Below are 16,685 nucleotides of genomic sequence, written 5' to 3'. Positions count from 1 at the left end.
CAAGGATGTTCAAAACATCTCCATCTGGCACTTCTAGGCTTGGGGTCTTGACCAATAAAGATGCGCCTGATGCCACCGAACTTCCTGAAACATATCGGAGATGGGTCATTAGCTTTGCACTTACCAGCAAGGTGTTTGCTGATCACGCCGGCATCAGCCACGTCTGGCACCTCGCTACCACCGCCTCAACCCGTTTTCGAACTGTGTCTCGCTTCCTGATGCAGACGGACTCTTGCTGTTGTTGGGTCGCGCATGTGGATAGTACTTTCCCGTCGCCGCTACCTTCGCCCTGGTCCTTTCCTCCCGTGTCGGCACCAGACTGCTACACTTGTACCTTCCTCGACACCCTGCTGCAGAGGTGCTTTGCGCGCCTAGGTGTCTCGGACTCACAACACCTCAACAACAAACCGACCTCAGTCACTCGTTTTAGGATCAACTCACGCTCGCTACTCACCGCTAACAGAGACGTCCTGTCCTGTACATAGTCGTCTTCCTCCTCACCGATTAATACATACTAATTCCTTCTAATCAATCACCATTCGAGTCAAGTTGGAAACCAAACGAGCGCCGACTTCAGCACGTGTAGAGTGTACAATTCACGCAGAGCATTAATCTGAAGTTTTGGAAAAGGCATGATCGCAGCATGAACATTCTTGCAAGAACAATTCGAGGAACATCGCACGGACCGACACCAAGGACGTGAACCCTTGACATGAGAAGGACCGCTTTGATAGCTGCTGCCGCAGCCTTGATTACTGGAACATATGGACAGAATTGCATCTCTTTAGCAGGATCGACGACATGTCCAGCATTTGACGCTGCATCCATTTCAACAGATTCATATCTAGTGGGCTTATAGTACGTATACCCCCAGAAAGGTCTGATCACAAGCTGACTTTGCTCAGCCCGTTCCTTCAGTACGTCTCGAACCTCCAAGAATTCGATCAACAATTTTCCACGTACGTCTCGCAAGGCTACGTACAATCGAAATATGTCAATATATTCGGCTGCTCCAATATCGACTTGAGCAATACAACCGATTACTACGCGAGATACACTACCAGTTTCCTCTGCAATGGCATCGTTCAAAATTCGCGACAACCCTGCGGCCTTTCCGACGAGGCTGCACGACCGCTGTGCGCAGACTCCTGCGCCGAACTAGCTCGAAGCGAAGAGACCATTATCTCGAGCACGCAACTATGCTCTCCTCGTAATGCCGGCTATGCAGACCAATTGAGGGCGGATTTCACTAACTGTGCACTGCCCGCTGACTCTTTGGGTGGTCAGTGCATTGAAGGCGTTGAAAATGAGTCCGACAATTGTGGATTCAGCAACAACCTGGTCGGGCTCTGTAACTACTGTCGAGCTAGTACCGAGAATGCTACAGACTCGTGTTGCTTCACCTCAAATGCCGAAGGTCGCTGCCAGGATGTGACACTACCGGTCTTCTCCTCGATTGCAGACGTTTTCTCCTCCACAGCCGATCCTACCTCGTCTCCTACTAGCAGTGCAAGCGCAGGTGCATCCAATGGTGGCGGACATGGTCTTAGCGGTGGTGCAATCGCGGGCATTGTCATCGGCTCGATACTGGGATTTCTCCTGCTGCTCGGCCTGATCATTTTCGCTTGCATCTTCATACGCAAGAGAAAACAGCGACGGACTCAGAATAACTTCCTCAACCAGCCATCTCCTCAGCGAAGAGGCATGACAAGCGCCGCCTACCCACCTCCCTCCTCATCACAACAAGGCTATGAAGTCTTGCCTGGTGGTCGTGTCGCACGCATGGCGGCACTGTCAGGTGATGATGGTGGTGATCGAGGAGATTATACTATGACCTCAGACACCTATGGCGATAGTCCCGGATCTGGTGAAAAGGTCGCTGGCGTCATTGGTGGCATCAAGACTGATCGATCACCTGGCAGTGACACCAACAACGATAGCAGCAACGAATACTCTTCACCAGAAGGCGTGGCCAGTGGCCAGTCGGAACAACTACCATTTTTCAAGGACTATTACTCGAACGACGACATCCATCCTGGCGACAAAGTGTCTGTGTTATGGGCGTATCAGCCACGTGCTGGAGATGAATTTGAACTTGAGCGTGGCGACATGCTCAAGGTTGTCGGCATCTGGGATGATGGCTGGGCCACGGGCGTTCGCATCAGCGACAGAGCGGAAGACTACGAGGGCAAGCACAAGCTTCAGAGAGATAGTGGTGTCTCGAATGGTACGCATGCACGCGAGGAGTCACCGCCTCCGCCAGGTGAGATCAAGGCTTTCCCACTTGTCTGTGTGTGTCTACCAGAGGCTTGGAAGAAGACTGTCGAGGGTGATTCGTCAACTGAAGGGTCAGGACCTCCAATTATATGATCGACTCAATCAACGGGACAGATTGGAAACCCAGCAGGCGTTCATGGTTGATGACGGCAACGCAGCAGCATGACAAGCATGCAATATGCTTGAGTATATTTAGCAGGATACCCTACAGCACCATTATCGGATATTTGAAGTCAGAAATTGAGATACCCTTTTATGTATGGAGTATACTTGGGCAATGCAACAATGCTTCATTTTCCTTGCTATGATTGACTGTATACCTCGACATCGCCTTCGACATCATAGCAGGCTTTACCTTGAGGCTATGGGTCCCATGTCTCATGTTATCTGCCTTGACCATGGGACACAATTAATGTGGCCACTGAAGCGATCGTGCATATTTTCACAGTCTGTATCGCACTGACTATGTAGATCTGCCCGTCCGTTCGTCTATCACTAGTGTGACCATTCACTCATTCATCTCTGCGCTCTGATCTCTCATGTGAGGTCTTCGACCGGGTCGGATCATATACGTACATTTTCAATATCCCGAAGAGATCTGGAGAACGTTGGAATTGTGAAAGGCGATAGTCGGTGGTCGAGAGAGCGGGAGTGTGTGTATATATGAATATATGTGTGTGTATGTATGCATGCATACTCGTTAGTACAAGGAAATCGACGCCGGGCGCAGTGAATTGTATGATAAGCGAGCCGGGTCATGCTATGTGAGCATTGATTAGGTGAGACTTCCTTAGGCCACCGTCGCCGTTGCTATCTTGTGGTTAGGTAGGTAGGTAGTCTAGGAGCAATGGTAGTTGTGTTGCTCTTGCTGGCTGGGTATGAGTATGAGGTGGGCGGTTGCCGTGGAGTGTAGGAAGGAGGCAAGGAGCAGGGAGAGCGGGAGCAGGAGCGTCTGCTGTAGTCACTCACATACACAGTAATCGAATGTTGCTCGCACTAGGTAGGTACGACTGGACACGATCGTCTCGGAGTCCTCACGTAGACACCGATCTACTGGTGCGTATTGAAAGACTGACTGGTTTGAGCCTGCAGGCGCTTGGAATTTATACATATGCTATTCTGTTACGGCTTCTTGTGCTGCATGTATTGTGCTGTTGTATGTATGATTGAGCACGTTCAAACCGTCACCTTCCATCAGCTCGCCAAACCCCGGCCTCTCCCCCATGGAGAGGCCCAAAAAGATCTATACTGTTTCGGCCACAAGTGCGCCTTGGACCGATCCTTGTGTAGTTTGTAGAAACTCACGTCTTGTATCTGGTGGGTGTCGAAGTCCACTGCTACCTGGACGGCTTCGAAGACGGTGTGTGTGACTGGAGTGGTGCTGGTGATTGTGTCCCAGAGGGGGAGACGTTGGACGACGTGGATGACTAGGTTTGGAGATTTGGATGAGGAAGTGTGTGCAGACCCGAGGCGTGCTCGGAGGTCCTCGAGCACGGTCTGTATATGCGAGAGACCGTCGTGGGGGGGTGTATGAAAGTATCTGTGCAGCCAGACGGGGTGAAATTGGAGAGCTGGTGCGATTTCGGTGAGACGTTGGGGCCATTGTTTTGTGGTTGCGAGGGATGTTGCCTCGGATGAGGAGAGGGCCCATTCGGGGGTGGCGTATGACATTGTTGCGGGGCCGGCGGTGTAGACTGTTAGCTGGTTGAGACGTGGAAAAAGAATGCCGCTTACTAGCGCATCGGCGAGGGCGGGATCGGGCCGGATGACGGGCTGGTCGAGGATCAGGTGGGTTGTGTAGAGACAGATTGCGTGACATAGTTCGGAGAGGAGCGGGAATTTGCCGGTGTTAATGAGAAATTGGAGGTGGTGGAATGGCGTACCACTTAGTCGGAGGCTGGAGTGTCGTGCTAGGATTGGAAGGGCTTCGTGGTAGATCTGTTTGGAGGTGGAAAGGAATTTGTAGTTGGAAGGGCGACTGTAGTAGAGACCTGGCTTGCGTTTGAGGATCTCGTTGACTGGAGAGCCTTCGTAGACCCATGTTAGGGAGAGCGATATGTCGTGTGTGGTTGTGTGGATGTCTGCGGAGGAGGTCGGCGTGAATATGTACTTGTAGATGTTGTTTCGGACTTCCGGCGGGATTTTGAGGAGGCGTAACGGCGATGTTGCTTCTGTTGATGGCACTGTTGATTGTGGTCGGTGAGCAATCGTTGCTGCGGGTGCGCTCATGCTGATAGAACGGACTGGTCCAACAATGGTAGAGGGCTGAGTCTGAGCAGATTTGATATTCGGCAGAACAGTCGGACTATTAAGGCTTTGGCAAAGCTCTCGCAGTGATGACTGGGGTAAGCCGGTGGTGATGACTGGACGTCTTGCCATATTGCTAATGCTTGACGGATCCTATGTCGGAAGACGCGCTATATGGTATAAATCTGTCGATGGTAGCTGTCAACCGGACAGATTGTTCGGCTTCGTGCCCACTCGTTAGGGAGTTGGCTGTAGTGTGTCAGAGGAGAAGCAGAAATAGCAGGTGAGAAATTGGCGATATTGAGAGGATATGGTCAGGACTTCGGGAATTTGCGCTGCTGAGAACGGCAATGTGGTCAAGCAGGCCCTCGTGGACGCAGATTTTGGTCGTAGGCAGTCTGCGCTATGTTCGTCAACGTTGATAGCGCTGTGGTGAACTAGACCGAGACTTGGTTGTTTGGGGAAGTACTGGTTGACCCCAGTCGTCATATTCTAATGCGTAGTCGACCAATGGCACCAACCGGCAAATGCTGTCACCATCAGATATTTTTGGTCCAGCATACATATCACCAACTACTGGTCGATCCACTGCGTGACTGCTGAAAGAACAATGGCCAGGGTATAAGCGATCTTGATGCGAGACGACTCCCCATAGCAGAGGCTTCATAGCAGCGTCCCTGTCATCCGCTGGTGGGTGGCAGGCCGAGCTGATGGCGATGCTGTTACTGCCGGCAAGCGGCATTCCAGGCTTGAGTTTTAACATAGCGATACATAACAGTGAAGCGAATAAGACTCCTGCCACCACTATAGCGATTATCATAGCCAATGGGCTGTATCCAACAGCCGTAATTGTGCCATTCTCGCTGGCCATGGGAAAATATTCGGTGGGTCCGCTCAACAGCTGATTATTGAGAGCCTGTATCCGCACATTGACAAGGAAGGCCGACTGCGATATCAGCCAGTGCAGAAGTGCTGAAAGACTGATCAGAGGCAGTGAGAACCTCCAAGGAAGCTGCAACCAGTAAGTTGATCTCTGGCGTCCGGAAGGGGTGGTCACACGAAATGCCTTCCGCGTGTGTGCAAAGGCGCTCCATTCATATGCTGAGGCCATTCGAGTGTACATTGAGTTGTACATAAAGTATAGACTGGAGAAGAGCAGCTGCGGCAGGTTGACAATTACGGAGGGAGACAATACCGAAGCGTTGGATCCCCCGGCGTAGGTTGAGATGCTGACCAGTGCGCCAATATTCATGGCACCGAAGCCTGACTGAGTTATACTTTGAGCGCCTGACCTGTTAACACCTTTGCTGATGAAACTCGCGCCCACGATAAGGCATAAAACCCATCTGCCATTGTCAGCCCATCTCTCGGATTCGAAGCGGATACGTACGCGGCACCACAAAGCATGAACTGGGTCCACGACGTGCCCTGGATTCATCTCTCAACACGTGTTAAATCACATTTCCAGATTCGCGGCTTCAATTGACCGGGAGGACCTCTCCAGCGATTGGCGAGTTCATAGAAATCAGACACAGTATTATGGCTAGAGTATAGACAGTCGCCCTTCGTGGTGTCGTCGGGAAATGCTAAAAATGATGAAACAGCATCGCCACAAGTTGCGAAAATGGGTTCCCTAGCGAATACCAGATGTAACAGTATAGCCAAGAATTTGACTGCATTGCAGGCGACAACAGCGTACAAGGCCGACGAGGAATATTCTAGCTGACATTGGAATAGTGCTTCACTGACAAGACAGTGGTCAATTTCATAATGCTCGGGCAATATTGTCCATTTCGTACTATTAGTCAAGGCAGATGAGACTGAGCATCCACTGCTGTAGATGTGGTCGGGGTCACAGGTCCAATCGGATTTGCCTGTAAGGTCGTCTGGTTTCCAAGCTGACCCATTGTTGACGTATTCATAGCAAGCCAGAGACGTGTTCAAGGCATTGGATGCCCAGCTTGGCGAGGCAGTACTATTGCACCATGTCGTGGAATCAGATGAACCGTCTATAAGCCAGTCGTCGCATTGACCCTTGCACCACTTTTCAAGTTGTGACGAGAATGATATGGACTCAAAATAGGCCAGCACAGGCAGAGAGGCGTTGGTTTGAGGGAAGCTCCTAGATGATTTAGCATCACGATTATTCGTGACCGCTATGAGATTGTAACCAGCAGTTTCGAGTCTGAGCGTATACTTGCGGATGCATTCAGACGGTGTGAGTCGTGTAAGCCTGTTCTGCTTTGCTTCTGACAGTAACCAGCACGTCGTATAGTCACGTATCGCCCAGGACTCGTTATCGTTTGTCCTTTGATAATCAAGGAGGGCTGTATCGTTGCAATCCAAGCCGCCAGAAGGGTCGTCCACCGTCAAGAAATCGGACGAAACGACCAATGACGCATACTCATTGATGGTAGTCACAGAGAATATTGCCGAGTTCCATAACAGGTGCAAAGGCAATGTGCTCAACAAAAGGGCGCTCCACAGAAGTAGTTTCCACCTTGGGATGTATGCTAGGTTCCTTAGTGACTGGCCTCCAATTTCGAGGTACCGTCGTCTTCGGTGCGCTTCGGTGATCTCGGTTCTAGTGGGAGCAGTCAGACATTGCATGTTGTAATTGCTGGCTGCAACGAGAATTGTGGACATGGCATTTATCGCAATATGGATCTTGGTCGAGGCCGAGAGGAGTTCGTCGCACTCTCCACTACTGATTTGCCCTATACCATCATGTTGTGGCGGTCTGGTACGAAGGAAATAAATGGTGGAAGCTGTGTTGAAGCATAAAACTGCTCCGACCAGTATACACGACATGAGGCTGCCGAGCTTCCAGCCATATCTGAGACTTGTCGTCCGCCTTGGTTGGTTCAGTGAATCGTACTGTGTGCCTGACAGCAGTACTATACGACGGAACCAGGACCTCAATGCATCAATGCTTTTCCTAGAGCTCTGTCGACTCTGACACGGACTGAAGTCGTCACGGACGATTTCCGGCGACAGCAGCTCGACATCATGGGATGGGTTCGTGTCCTTCATGGTAATATGGGCGCCTGCCGACTGTGGAAGCAGAGATGGTGACCTTAACAGAGCATTCTCCGATCCATTTTTCCGTCAACACAGATCCACGCAGGCATAACGAAATGAGCATCGAGTCGACTATGGTGCCAGCGTGGCGAAAGAAGTGAATGCTACGACACAAAACAAGGCTGAGATTCTAATCTGGCGGAAAATGTGCCCGCGAAAGACCGTGGCGTGCTGCTTGTTCTGTCATGACAAAGAGAAACTAACCATGCAGTCAAAAGCACAATGAGCAAGCCTTCATCTTTTGATCGGCCCCAAAAGCGACAACCTAGGCAGCATATGAAGCTCGTGATCACGAGGATGTCCTTAAAATGGTGCCAAGGCGCGCATCCGGCGCATGTAGCGCCTCACACAAGAAGTTTGCCCAATCATATCTTCGCTGAGTCTTTTGTAAGGTTGACTGTGAGTCTCGGAGCTGTGCATCGGACGCCTGCATGTTGGCTGCAGGTGATTGGTTGATGGACGCTGCATTCACCTTGCCCAATGCAGCGTTGTAGATAGCCTGCAGCCGAAGTTCCCAGAGCGAGACACCGCTGTTTCACTTACACGTGAGAGTGTTTTTGTCTGTACTGCAATGTGCTCGTGTTACGTCGGTTCCATCATGCTGTAATGACACATCAGCCGAAATCTTCATAGCGACTTCGATCTCTCGCTTGGAACATTATGTCATGGCACGGGTACAGACATCAGCTTGCCTTGCATAACGCGCCAGCGACGTTTCGAGTTCTTGAGAGGCAGCAGCGGTATTCTTCGCGATTGACTTTGCGGTGTATTTGCCTTCTCAAGGTCTTGGTTGAGAGAGCCTCCAATGTCTTGTGAGGCTGAGAGCCCAGGGCGGTTGTGCCGATTAAGGAGTCGCCGTACCCAGATTGCTGCTGTTGCGAGAAAGAAGAGGACCACAACGCCGATCAGGAAGCCAACTAGAAAGTTTTGAGTTGGCCAGCGTGTCGGTCTTGAAGATCCAGACATCCAGGCTGGCTTTGTCCAACGTGGCAATCACGACAGACCCAGAGGCGCTGATCGAGGTTTTGTCCGAGTGGATTGTGAGAAGATTTGTACTTGTGCGAGTGGTAAGCGGTAGGGCCAGCCTGCCGCCTGTTGTAGCTGAAATGAATGTGTATGTACGAGATGCCAGCCTACAGACAATGTAAGAAGGAATCAGGTACGTTATGTTAGCTGATGTACCCAGAGTATCTACCTGTGAACCACGTTCCAGCCAACTTCACTCACCTTGAGGTTCATATGCATCGTTGAAGGAGGACTCGCACGTTCCAGAACGATTCGGACGTCATTGTGCCCTTTCAGACAGGCTAACGATTGTTATCATCTCCTGGTTGAGGTCACTGGCTTCAAATCTTTGCTTCGCATCATCGCGGACCGAATCATTTATTGTGAAGCTGAGTGAACAATACGAGATGTCTGGCATGTTTCACGTTAGAGACTTCCTTTCATGGAGTCTAGAGCATACTGTTTCAGATGAGACAATTCTCCTGGTTCAAGTGGTGATGCGAAACGCGTCAAGCCCGACTTTCCCAAAAGAGCTTAGCGTATCACGAGTTGCTCTTCCCCAAACACGCACAGCGTGCTATCCACTAGATCTTTCTTCCTTCCAACAAACACAACTGCTATCATCTCGCAATGTCCCAATCGACCGGTATTCATCGAGAAAGACCGAGGCTCACGTGAAACAGTGATCAATATCACCTGCGTCACGCGTGAATCATCTGCTGCCAGCCAACGCTTTTTCCAGCTCATCCAGCTTCGATGCTTTGGTATACACGCTATCCAAGATACCTGTTGGTAGCAAAGCCACAAGACGAATCAACCAAGCCTTAGTACCCCTCCAAATCTGTATAGGCGGATTGGCGGGCGAAAGGTCGCCAACAACCTGTCTCGCCCACGTCGTGGCATCCATGCTGTCCTTGAAAACGAGAACCTGAGCATCCTGCGACTGCATCATTTTCAGACCACCAGGTACAACACGATAAATCGAGTCATCAGGCAGTGAGCCCCAATGGCCCTGTTGTGCAATGTTTGTGTAGAAGTTGGTCTTCACCGACCCAGTCATAAGACTAACAACCCCGATGCCGAAAGGTTTCAACTCAAGGCGCAAAGTCTCTGTCATCAGATTTGCAGCGGCCTTGGACGCGTTGTATACACCCTGAAGTGGCATTGATGCATATGCCGCGACAGAGACATTATTGGCGATTTTCGCATTTGGCGTCTTCATAAGTAGCGGTAGAAACGCTCGGCTGACAGTGATCAGGGACCACACGTTCACATCGAAAACTCTGCGGCCTTCGTCGAGATTAATGTCCAGAACAGGCATATTGTACCCAGTCCCCGCGTTGTTGATGAGAAGATCGAGGTGCCCACCAGTTAGTGCTTCGAGCTTCTGGGCGCATGCCGATACTGAGTCTTTCGACACTATATCAAGCTCGAGTTCTTCAATACCCGCGGCTCTGGTGTCTCCCAGCTTGGAGAGATCCCTTGCGGTCGCTACAACGCGATATTGACCGGTCTCGTGGAAGGCGAGTGCCAGGGCTGAGCCGAGACCTCCATCAGAGCAGCCGGTGATCAGGACGACTTTCTTTGCCGTCATTATGAATTCGTTTCAGTAGATGTTGCTGTATGTTGCTACACGCATAGCAAGAGGATTGTCTTGTCTGAACCTAAAGGAAGTGTTGTATAAACACTATCAAAGGATCACTATGACCTTTGCTGTTCCTAGATACATCCAGCTGGCGCCAATCTGCCATAGGCATCGAATGCGAGCGTTATAAATAATCACTCAACTGTGCTTCAGGCCCTCCACTTTGCAAGACCATGCGGTTAGTGGCATGTCGCTTGCTGGGAAACAAAGGCCGCGCGTGCCAACTTCTAAGCAGAACCCGGCTTTGTACAGTATCGTGCTTCGTGTGGGTATATAAACTCACGCCATCGCACAAGAACTGGCAATTCTTGGAGCTTGTTACGGAGTACTCTGTACCCGATAAGCTTCTCATACTGGGATTGTGCTAGCCTACTACAAGTAACCAGGTGTAATTCTTACGAACACGGGCATCCCTGCTTGAAAGTAAAATATAGGTATGAAGCGGTATGCTAAAACGACTGAGCTGCTTAGCTTTAGGCGGTCAACCCCTAGCTGATCGCCTGATGCGTGCCTCCATAGCCAGCACTGTTGCTGGACTTCAGGGTCGCTGGAGCTGTAACGGATTGTATCGTCATTACAGACACGGTGGTGATTTTTGTAAGAATTAACCCTGGTAACTTGTACTGATTCGAATGAGCACGAGCTCGGTCTCGCTTGTTCGTGGCCACTTAGTGCTCCATACTGCTATCCCTGATACCTTGTCTAGTGCTATCACAGTAGAATGATGACTCAAATTTGGGCCGGTATGCCATCCGACGGGAAACTTCATCACTGGGCAGATAGAGCTCCTGGTACTGTATGGGTGGAGGTGCAAAGTAGCTCTTTCCGCCCCGAACAAATCAACTGCTTTTGTTCCACGCTTGACTTGCCTGGATATGTGCTTATAGCGGCGGGTGGCTCCGCTGCTAACGCTTCAGGATCTCTTATCGATAAACATATCAACTTTCAAGGTTGACAATCTGATGAACATTCGGCCGGACTTGATCCAGTAAAGAAAGTTCATACTGACTATCATTTCCATGATGTTTGAACTATGTCGCATGAGATACTGCTTACAGACTTATGTGCCATCTGGTAAGCTATCACAATGCGCTATAGGCCGGCCTCCGCTAACGATGTAGTCATGTGAATGCGATCAAATACACCTGCCCTCGATGCGGCATCCACACATGTTCTCTCCCCTGTGTGAAGAAGCACAAGACATGGGCGCAATGCTCAGGTATCCGGAACCCAGCTGAGTACCGCAAACGAGCTGAACTTGCAACACCTTCCTCTATCGACAAGGACTTCAACTTCATCACGAATGTCGAACGAGCTATTACGAAAGCAGATGACGATGTTCTTAGTCGAGACATTGGTCTTGCGCCTGTGCGCCAATTGCGGCGTGTTGATGCGCGGCCGAAGGTAGAAATGGAGATAGAGCAGAGAGGCGTCAAAGTGGTCAAAGCTCCTAAGCGACTTTCGCGGGCAAAGCAGAATAAGACACACTGGGTCGGCCAGCAAAAGAGTGTCATGTGGACTGTGGAATGGATCTGTTCGGATGGGGAAAGAATTACAGGCTCTGCGCTCGAGAGCAGGACCCTGGGAGAGGCATATATCAACATTGTTGGCAAGAAGAAGATAAAGCGGAAGAGAAGGCTTAGTACGCATGATCAAGCAGGGCCACAACCTCAGCCTAAGGTCGCAAAGCAGGAGGCGGATGGTGTGCTGCAGACGAAGCCCACGAAGGAGAACGAAGCGCGGAAGGAGCTCACGACATCCTCTTCCGCCGACGAGCAGCTCCTAAACGGCATGCACTTCTACCTACACAACCCTCAGACCTCATCGAAGTTCAAATGCCTTATCCCACTCCCAACTAGAAACACCATAAGAGCTGCACTCGAGGGACAAACAGTACTCGAATATCCTACCGTCTACGTCAAAAACGAGAGTCCAGAAGAGCTCAAAGATCCCTTCATCAGTCAAGATGAGTATCAGAAACGCCACGGCGACGACATACCCATAAATCTTGCACCGCCACTCGAGGACGGAGAAATCGAAGATCCAACCGAATCAAGTCTACCAGTAGACGTCATCCCCGAGAAAGTCCTCGAAGTCCTAGCACAAGATCTAGCAGCCTAAAACAAATACATTCCCACCATATCTACCCAAGCTTCCCCGGCACAAACGGATGTCCAGCCGAAAGCCCACCACAAACAGCCCAAGCCTGCCCATTAACATAACTCGCCTCATCACTCGCCAAAAACAGCGCAACCCTCGCAACCTCATCCGCAACAGCGCCCCTCCTCAACGGATTCAACTGCCCAATCTTCCCCGTAGTCCCCCTCTCCCGCGCCATATCATACATCACCTTCGTCATCCCCGTCTCAATAACCCCCGGACAAATAGCATTAACCCTCACCCCCGTCCCAGTCAACTGATACGCCATCGTCTGCGCCAAACTCACAACACTAGCCTTACTCGCGCTATAATCCGTCGCACCCGCATTAGACCTCAACCCCGCCACACTCGCCGTCCCAATCACACTCCCACCCGGATACTTCTTCTCGGACCCCGTCTGCTGCATCGCAATAGCACCATACTTCGCACACAGGAAAACCCCAAGCGAATTCACCCGCATCGTCTCCATATACTGCTTACTATCAATCCCCACAAACGTACTCCTCGCACCGCTCACCCCCGCATTCGCAAACATGATATCCAGCCGTCCATACTTCTCAATCGCATCCGCACACACCCCCTTCACACTCTCCTCATCGCCCACATCAAGTTTCACACAGTGGATCTCAACATCGGGATACAATTCCTTCAGTTCTCTCTTATGTGTCTCGAGGTGCTCAGTCGCCCAGTCGCAGATGTAGATCGCTCGCGCGCCATTGCGGGCAAGTTGGTGCACTGTTGCGCGGCCGATGCCGATCTCGCTGTTTGCGCCGGTGACGATGGCGACTTTACCTGGGACGCGGGGGCCGGCGGAGTCGCCGGCGACGGCGCGGATGCGGGAGATGTTTTCGAATTGGCCGGTTGAGGGGACGCCTTCGACGAGTTGTTGGGAGAGGGCGTCGAGGCGGCGTTTGGCGGAGGATGTCATGGTTATGGAGGAGGGTGGGAAAGTGGGAGCTCGAGAGGGGGCTTGGGTTATGGACGTGGATGAAGACAGGTCGGTAGTATGCGTTGGTATATGTCGGTGCTGGAGCTGCTCTGGACTACTACTGCGGTGCTCGAAGCGTCGCAGTTGCAGTCGAGATGCCGAGGTTAGATGGGAAGGTGCAAACGTATCAAACATTTCGGATTCCGTAAGTCATGTGTTCTAGGCTCCCACATACCGGAAAAGGAACGTGAGCGCCTGTAGGGTGAAATTAAGTGCCTAAAGCGCTCACGATGCTTTTCCGGTATGTGGCTCCTCCCGGACATGCAAAGTGGCCGGTTAATGAGTTTGCAGAGTTTGCTTGTCCGGTTAAGCCACCCTAGCTTTTAGGACCTTTAAGCCCCAGAGACATGCCTAATCTATCGTTCTAGGCTGCACTCTAGGCTTCTAACCCCTAACGAAGCACAAGCATAAAACCGGCAAGTTTGCTTGTCCGGGAGGAGCTAGGGTCAAGAATCACTGTTCCTATGGAACTTGGGGCCCCTACACCTCACGGTACGCTCGTACTCTCGAGACACAAACTGACATCTTAGGAGAAATTACCGTAGGACTGGGGTCGTGACTAGAGTGCCTGCTTGCACACTTCACATATTGCAGATCGAAATATCGGGAAACCCTCGCCATCAGTCCTAGGAAGCTGACTGCTGGGGAGCTCCCAGCCGCATCTTGATTTTCCGCCCGGAGTTGGCCGCTTGCGCCTGCCATTATCCTTCCGCCTTCAATTGCTCTGGCCACTGCCGCATCACAACCCGCCCACCCACATCCGCTCATGCACACGCCTCTCGTCATTTCCACACAGGCAGAACATGATACGAGTATACATACAGCAGCTGAATATTGATCCGGCGTTGATCCACCTCGGGAACCGCTGTCCTTATGGTTTAAGCACCGTATCGTTAGATTTTATTGGCAATGGCGCGTGACAATTTCACATTGAAACTTGACTTGACTTAACTTGACTTGAGCTAGGATCAGCCCTCCACCGGTTGTATGCAAGCCGAACTCGACGTTCGTCGATTCGGCATTCATATTGTCTGTTGGCCGGCGTCGGTGGGATCAGCTGCTTGTGTGTGTAGGTAAGTGGTAAAATGAAGCTTTGGTGGTATGGGGACGAAGTGGCATGGCGTAACTTGACCTGAACATAGGATTGGATTGGATCGTGTTGCTAGGCGGATGGCTTGGATGGCTTGTCGTGTAATTTTTCTTTCTTTTGCTTCTCAGCAATGTCTTCGTAGTTGCAGCATCTGAGCGGCATTGTGGGTGATTTTTGATAGACGAAGTTCCGATCCATCCGCTGCTACGAGCGTTCTGTTGGTTACGTAGCACTGGAACGGGCTACCTATACGAGCAAAGTTAAAGTGCTCATGTGAAGCTCGAAGGGTAAGCACCTGAGTGTGAGCTGTGTCATTGGACTGGTGACTGCACATGAGCGCATCTGCAATCGCTGCCGAACGTGGCTCTCGGAATGACTGTTGTTGAGTCAGGCATGTAAACCTGACATAGCGCACGCATCACTCAGCCCTCTTCCACCTAATACAACGGCACAGCCCCCCTCTCCGTTGCAGGCTTCCCACTCTCATCCCTCATATACCCCCTGACAAACGACAATTTCGGCCGCAGCTTCTTCCCACCACCCATCTCATAGACAATCGCAGCATTATCGCATCGCATCTCTTGGCTCGGAAGCGTGCCATCCCAGCTGCCGTTTGCAACCGAATACCTCAACGAATCATGTTCCTCCAGCTCGATCACTTTCTCGATGGCGCGAGCATTCAACTCCGCAGCGAACAGCGCTTCTTGTTTGGGAGCGCGTCTGAGTAATTCGATGGTCTTCCGACGGATGAGCGGGTGGCGGCATTGTGTCCCGGTGAAGAAGAGAGGTGGTATTATGCCCATTTCGAAGGAGAAGGGCGTCGGCGTTGGCGCTGAGGAACGGTTCGCTTTTGCGGCATCCAACAGTGTCTCAGCGCATTGTATTATTCGTTCGAAGCGGTGGAGCAGGCTATCCTGTGCCGTGTGTGTTGCGTCGAATTCGGTTGAGGTCCAGATGTAGGCGACGTTGTAGTACATTATCATTGTGGTGGCGGCGAGTTGCTCCTGCTGGCTGAGACTGGATTTGCCGGTACGATTCTGGTTGAAGAGGAAGAATGCCTTGTCCCATTGAGCTAGCTCGGCCATTACGGCTGCTTGCTGCGATTTCAGGGGGCCCAATGGACTCATATCCGGTGGGGTATCCAGCATGTACGCGGCTCGTGCGATGTGCGCGAATTCCATGGCCTTGAAGAGGCAAGTGTAAAGGCCTGCCCGTGCGTCTGTCAGGGAGGTGATGGTTGAGATGAATGTGGGAGCGGTACTCTGGAACCGGGCAAACCATTTCTTTGGGGGTAAGGTCCCGAATGAGGCCATTAGGACTGTCTGGCGGGCTAAAATCGGGACCAGAATGCCTTTGATGGTTGAAGAGATGTTGTTGCTTGTCGTGCTGACTGGGATGGTACTCGCCATGTCGTAACCGTGCTTCAGCAGTGCGAGAGCATTGTGAACGTTGTTTTGTTGATATTCGATTGTCGTTAGGAGAACGCAGCTTAGGAGTGCGATTTCGGTTTGCGATTTGTCGTGTGGTTGAAATTGGCTCAAGCTGGTATGGAAGCCTTTGATGCTCTGCGACTGCCATTTTAGAGCTTGGGATTGTGTTGTGGTTATAGCGGATGTCGCGCGAAGAACATCTGAGGTCTCAGGTGGGTGCTCGAACATACAGCTTATGGCAAGGACGGCGTTCAGGGCTGCAGTGTCTTGGCGGATGGCGCGTGGGACTAGAGAGGTCCAGAACGAGGCATCCTGGGTAGCTGCTAAACAGGGCGCGGCCCGATGCAGGAAGTAGTCGAGTGTTCGGCTTTCGTTTTGGGTCAGATGCAGTGTGTCAAGCGCGACGGCGGGCGATGAGGCAAGGCTTGGTGGACTTCGAATTCTCCCGCTAGAACTCGGCCTTGAGGAACCGGAGTCAACAAACATAAATTTGTTCGCGGAGGGCCCATCACATTTGCGGCCGGTCGAGGTGCATTTTTGGCAATGTGGCAATGTCTCGTCACATTTGACCCTGCGCTTTCTGCAACTCGATTAGCGATCAACGCCTGGACACGTACCGACGATGACAATGTACTTTACCTGCAGGTCAAGCAGCCGAAGCGGGACTTCTTAGCCATCCCGAGGATGATGTCGCGTCAGTAGCTCTTCGTGCCAAGTGGTCGACGAACACGAAGGGACAATCTTAAGCTGCCCCGAGCCAGA

General features: G+C 51.5%; 6 protein-coding genes across 6 annotated transcripts; 2 read left to right on the top strand and 4 right to left on the bottom strand.

Annotated features, from left to right (window-relative positions):
* Positions 1–712: 712 nt before the first annotated feature.
* On the top strand, positions 713–2,370 carry PMZ80_001707 (uncharacterized protein; the record flags this gene model as incomplete). Its single annotated transcript, XM_064870147.1, has 2 exons — positions 713–858; positions 906–2,370. 2 exons carry the CDS (start codon positions 713–715, stop codon positions 2,368–2,370), a joined length of 1,611 nt encoding a protein of 536 aa, XP_064735644.1.
* A 1,101-nt stretch (positions 2,371–3,471) lies between these two features.
* On the bottom strand, positions 3,472–4,656 carry PMZ80_001706 (uncharacterized protein; the record flags this gene model as incomplete). Its single annotated transcript, XM_064870146.1, has 1 exon — positions 3,472–4,656. One exon carries the CDS (start codon positions 4,654–4,656, stop codon positions 3,472–3,474), a length of 1,185 nt encoding a protein of 394 aa, XP_064735643.1.
* A 4,666-nt stretch (positions 4,657–9,322) lies between these two features.
* Positions 9,323–10,204, bottom strand: PMZ80_001705 (uncharacterized protein; the record flags this gene model as incomplete). The annotated part of the gene is made up of 1 exon (XM_064870145.1): positions 9,323–10,204. One exon carries the CDS (start codon positions 10,202–10,204, stop codon positions 9,323–9,325), a length of 882 nt encoding a protein of 293 aa, XP_064735642.1.
* Positions 10,205–11,288: 1,084 nt separating this feature from the next.
* PMZ80_001704 (uncharacterized protein) lies at positions 11,289–12,376 on the top strand (the record flags this gene model as incomplete). Its single annotated transcript, XM_064870144.1, has 2 exons — positions 11,289–11,329; positions 11,377–12,376. 2 exons carry the CDS (start codon positions 11,289–11,291, stop codon positions 12,374–12,376), a joined length of 1,041 nt encoding a protein of 346 aa, XP_064735641.1.
* A 22-nt stretch (positions 12,377–12,398) lies between these two features.
* PMZ80_001703 (uncharacterized protein) lies at positions 12,399–13,343 on the bottom strand (the record flags this gene model as incomplete). Its single annotated transcript, XM_064870143.1, has 1 exon — positions 12,399–13,343. One exon carries the CDS (start codon positions 13,341–13,343, stop codon positions 12,399–12,401), a length of 945 nt encoding a protein of 314 aa, XP_064735640.1.
* A 1,587-nt stretch (positions 13,344–14,930) lies between these two features.
* Positions 14,931–16,409, bottom strand: PMZ80_001702 (uncharacterized protein; the record flags this gene model as incomplete). Its single annotated transcript, XM_064870142.1, has 1 exon — positions 14,931–16,409. The coding sequence occupies one exon, from the start codon at positions 16,407–16,409 to the stop codon at positions 14,931–14,933; it is 1,479 nt and encodes a 492-aa protein (XP_064735639.1).
* Positions 16,410–16,685: the final 276 nt, after the last annotated feature.

The sequence above is a fragment of the Knufia obscura genome, assembly GCF_036327395.1.
Source record: "Knufia obscura strain CCFEE 5817 isolate CBS 148926 chromosome Unknown scaffold_1, whole genome shotgun sequence".
Taxonomy (NCBI): domain Eukaryota; kingdom Fungi; phylum Ascomycota; class Eurotiomycetes; order Chaetothyriales; family Trichomeriaceae; genus Knufia; species Knufia obscura.
Note: the sequence above shows the minus strand (reverse complement) of the source record. Positions and strands in the feature narration are given on the sequence as shown.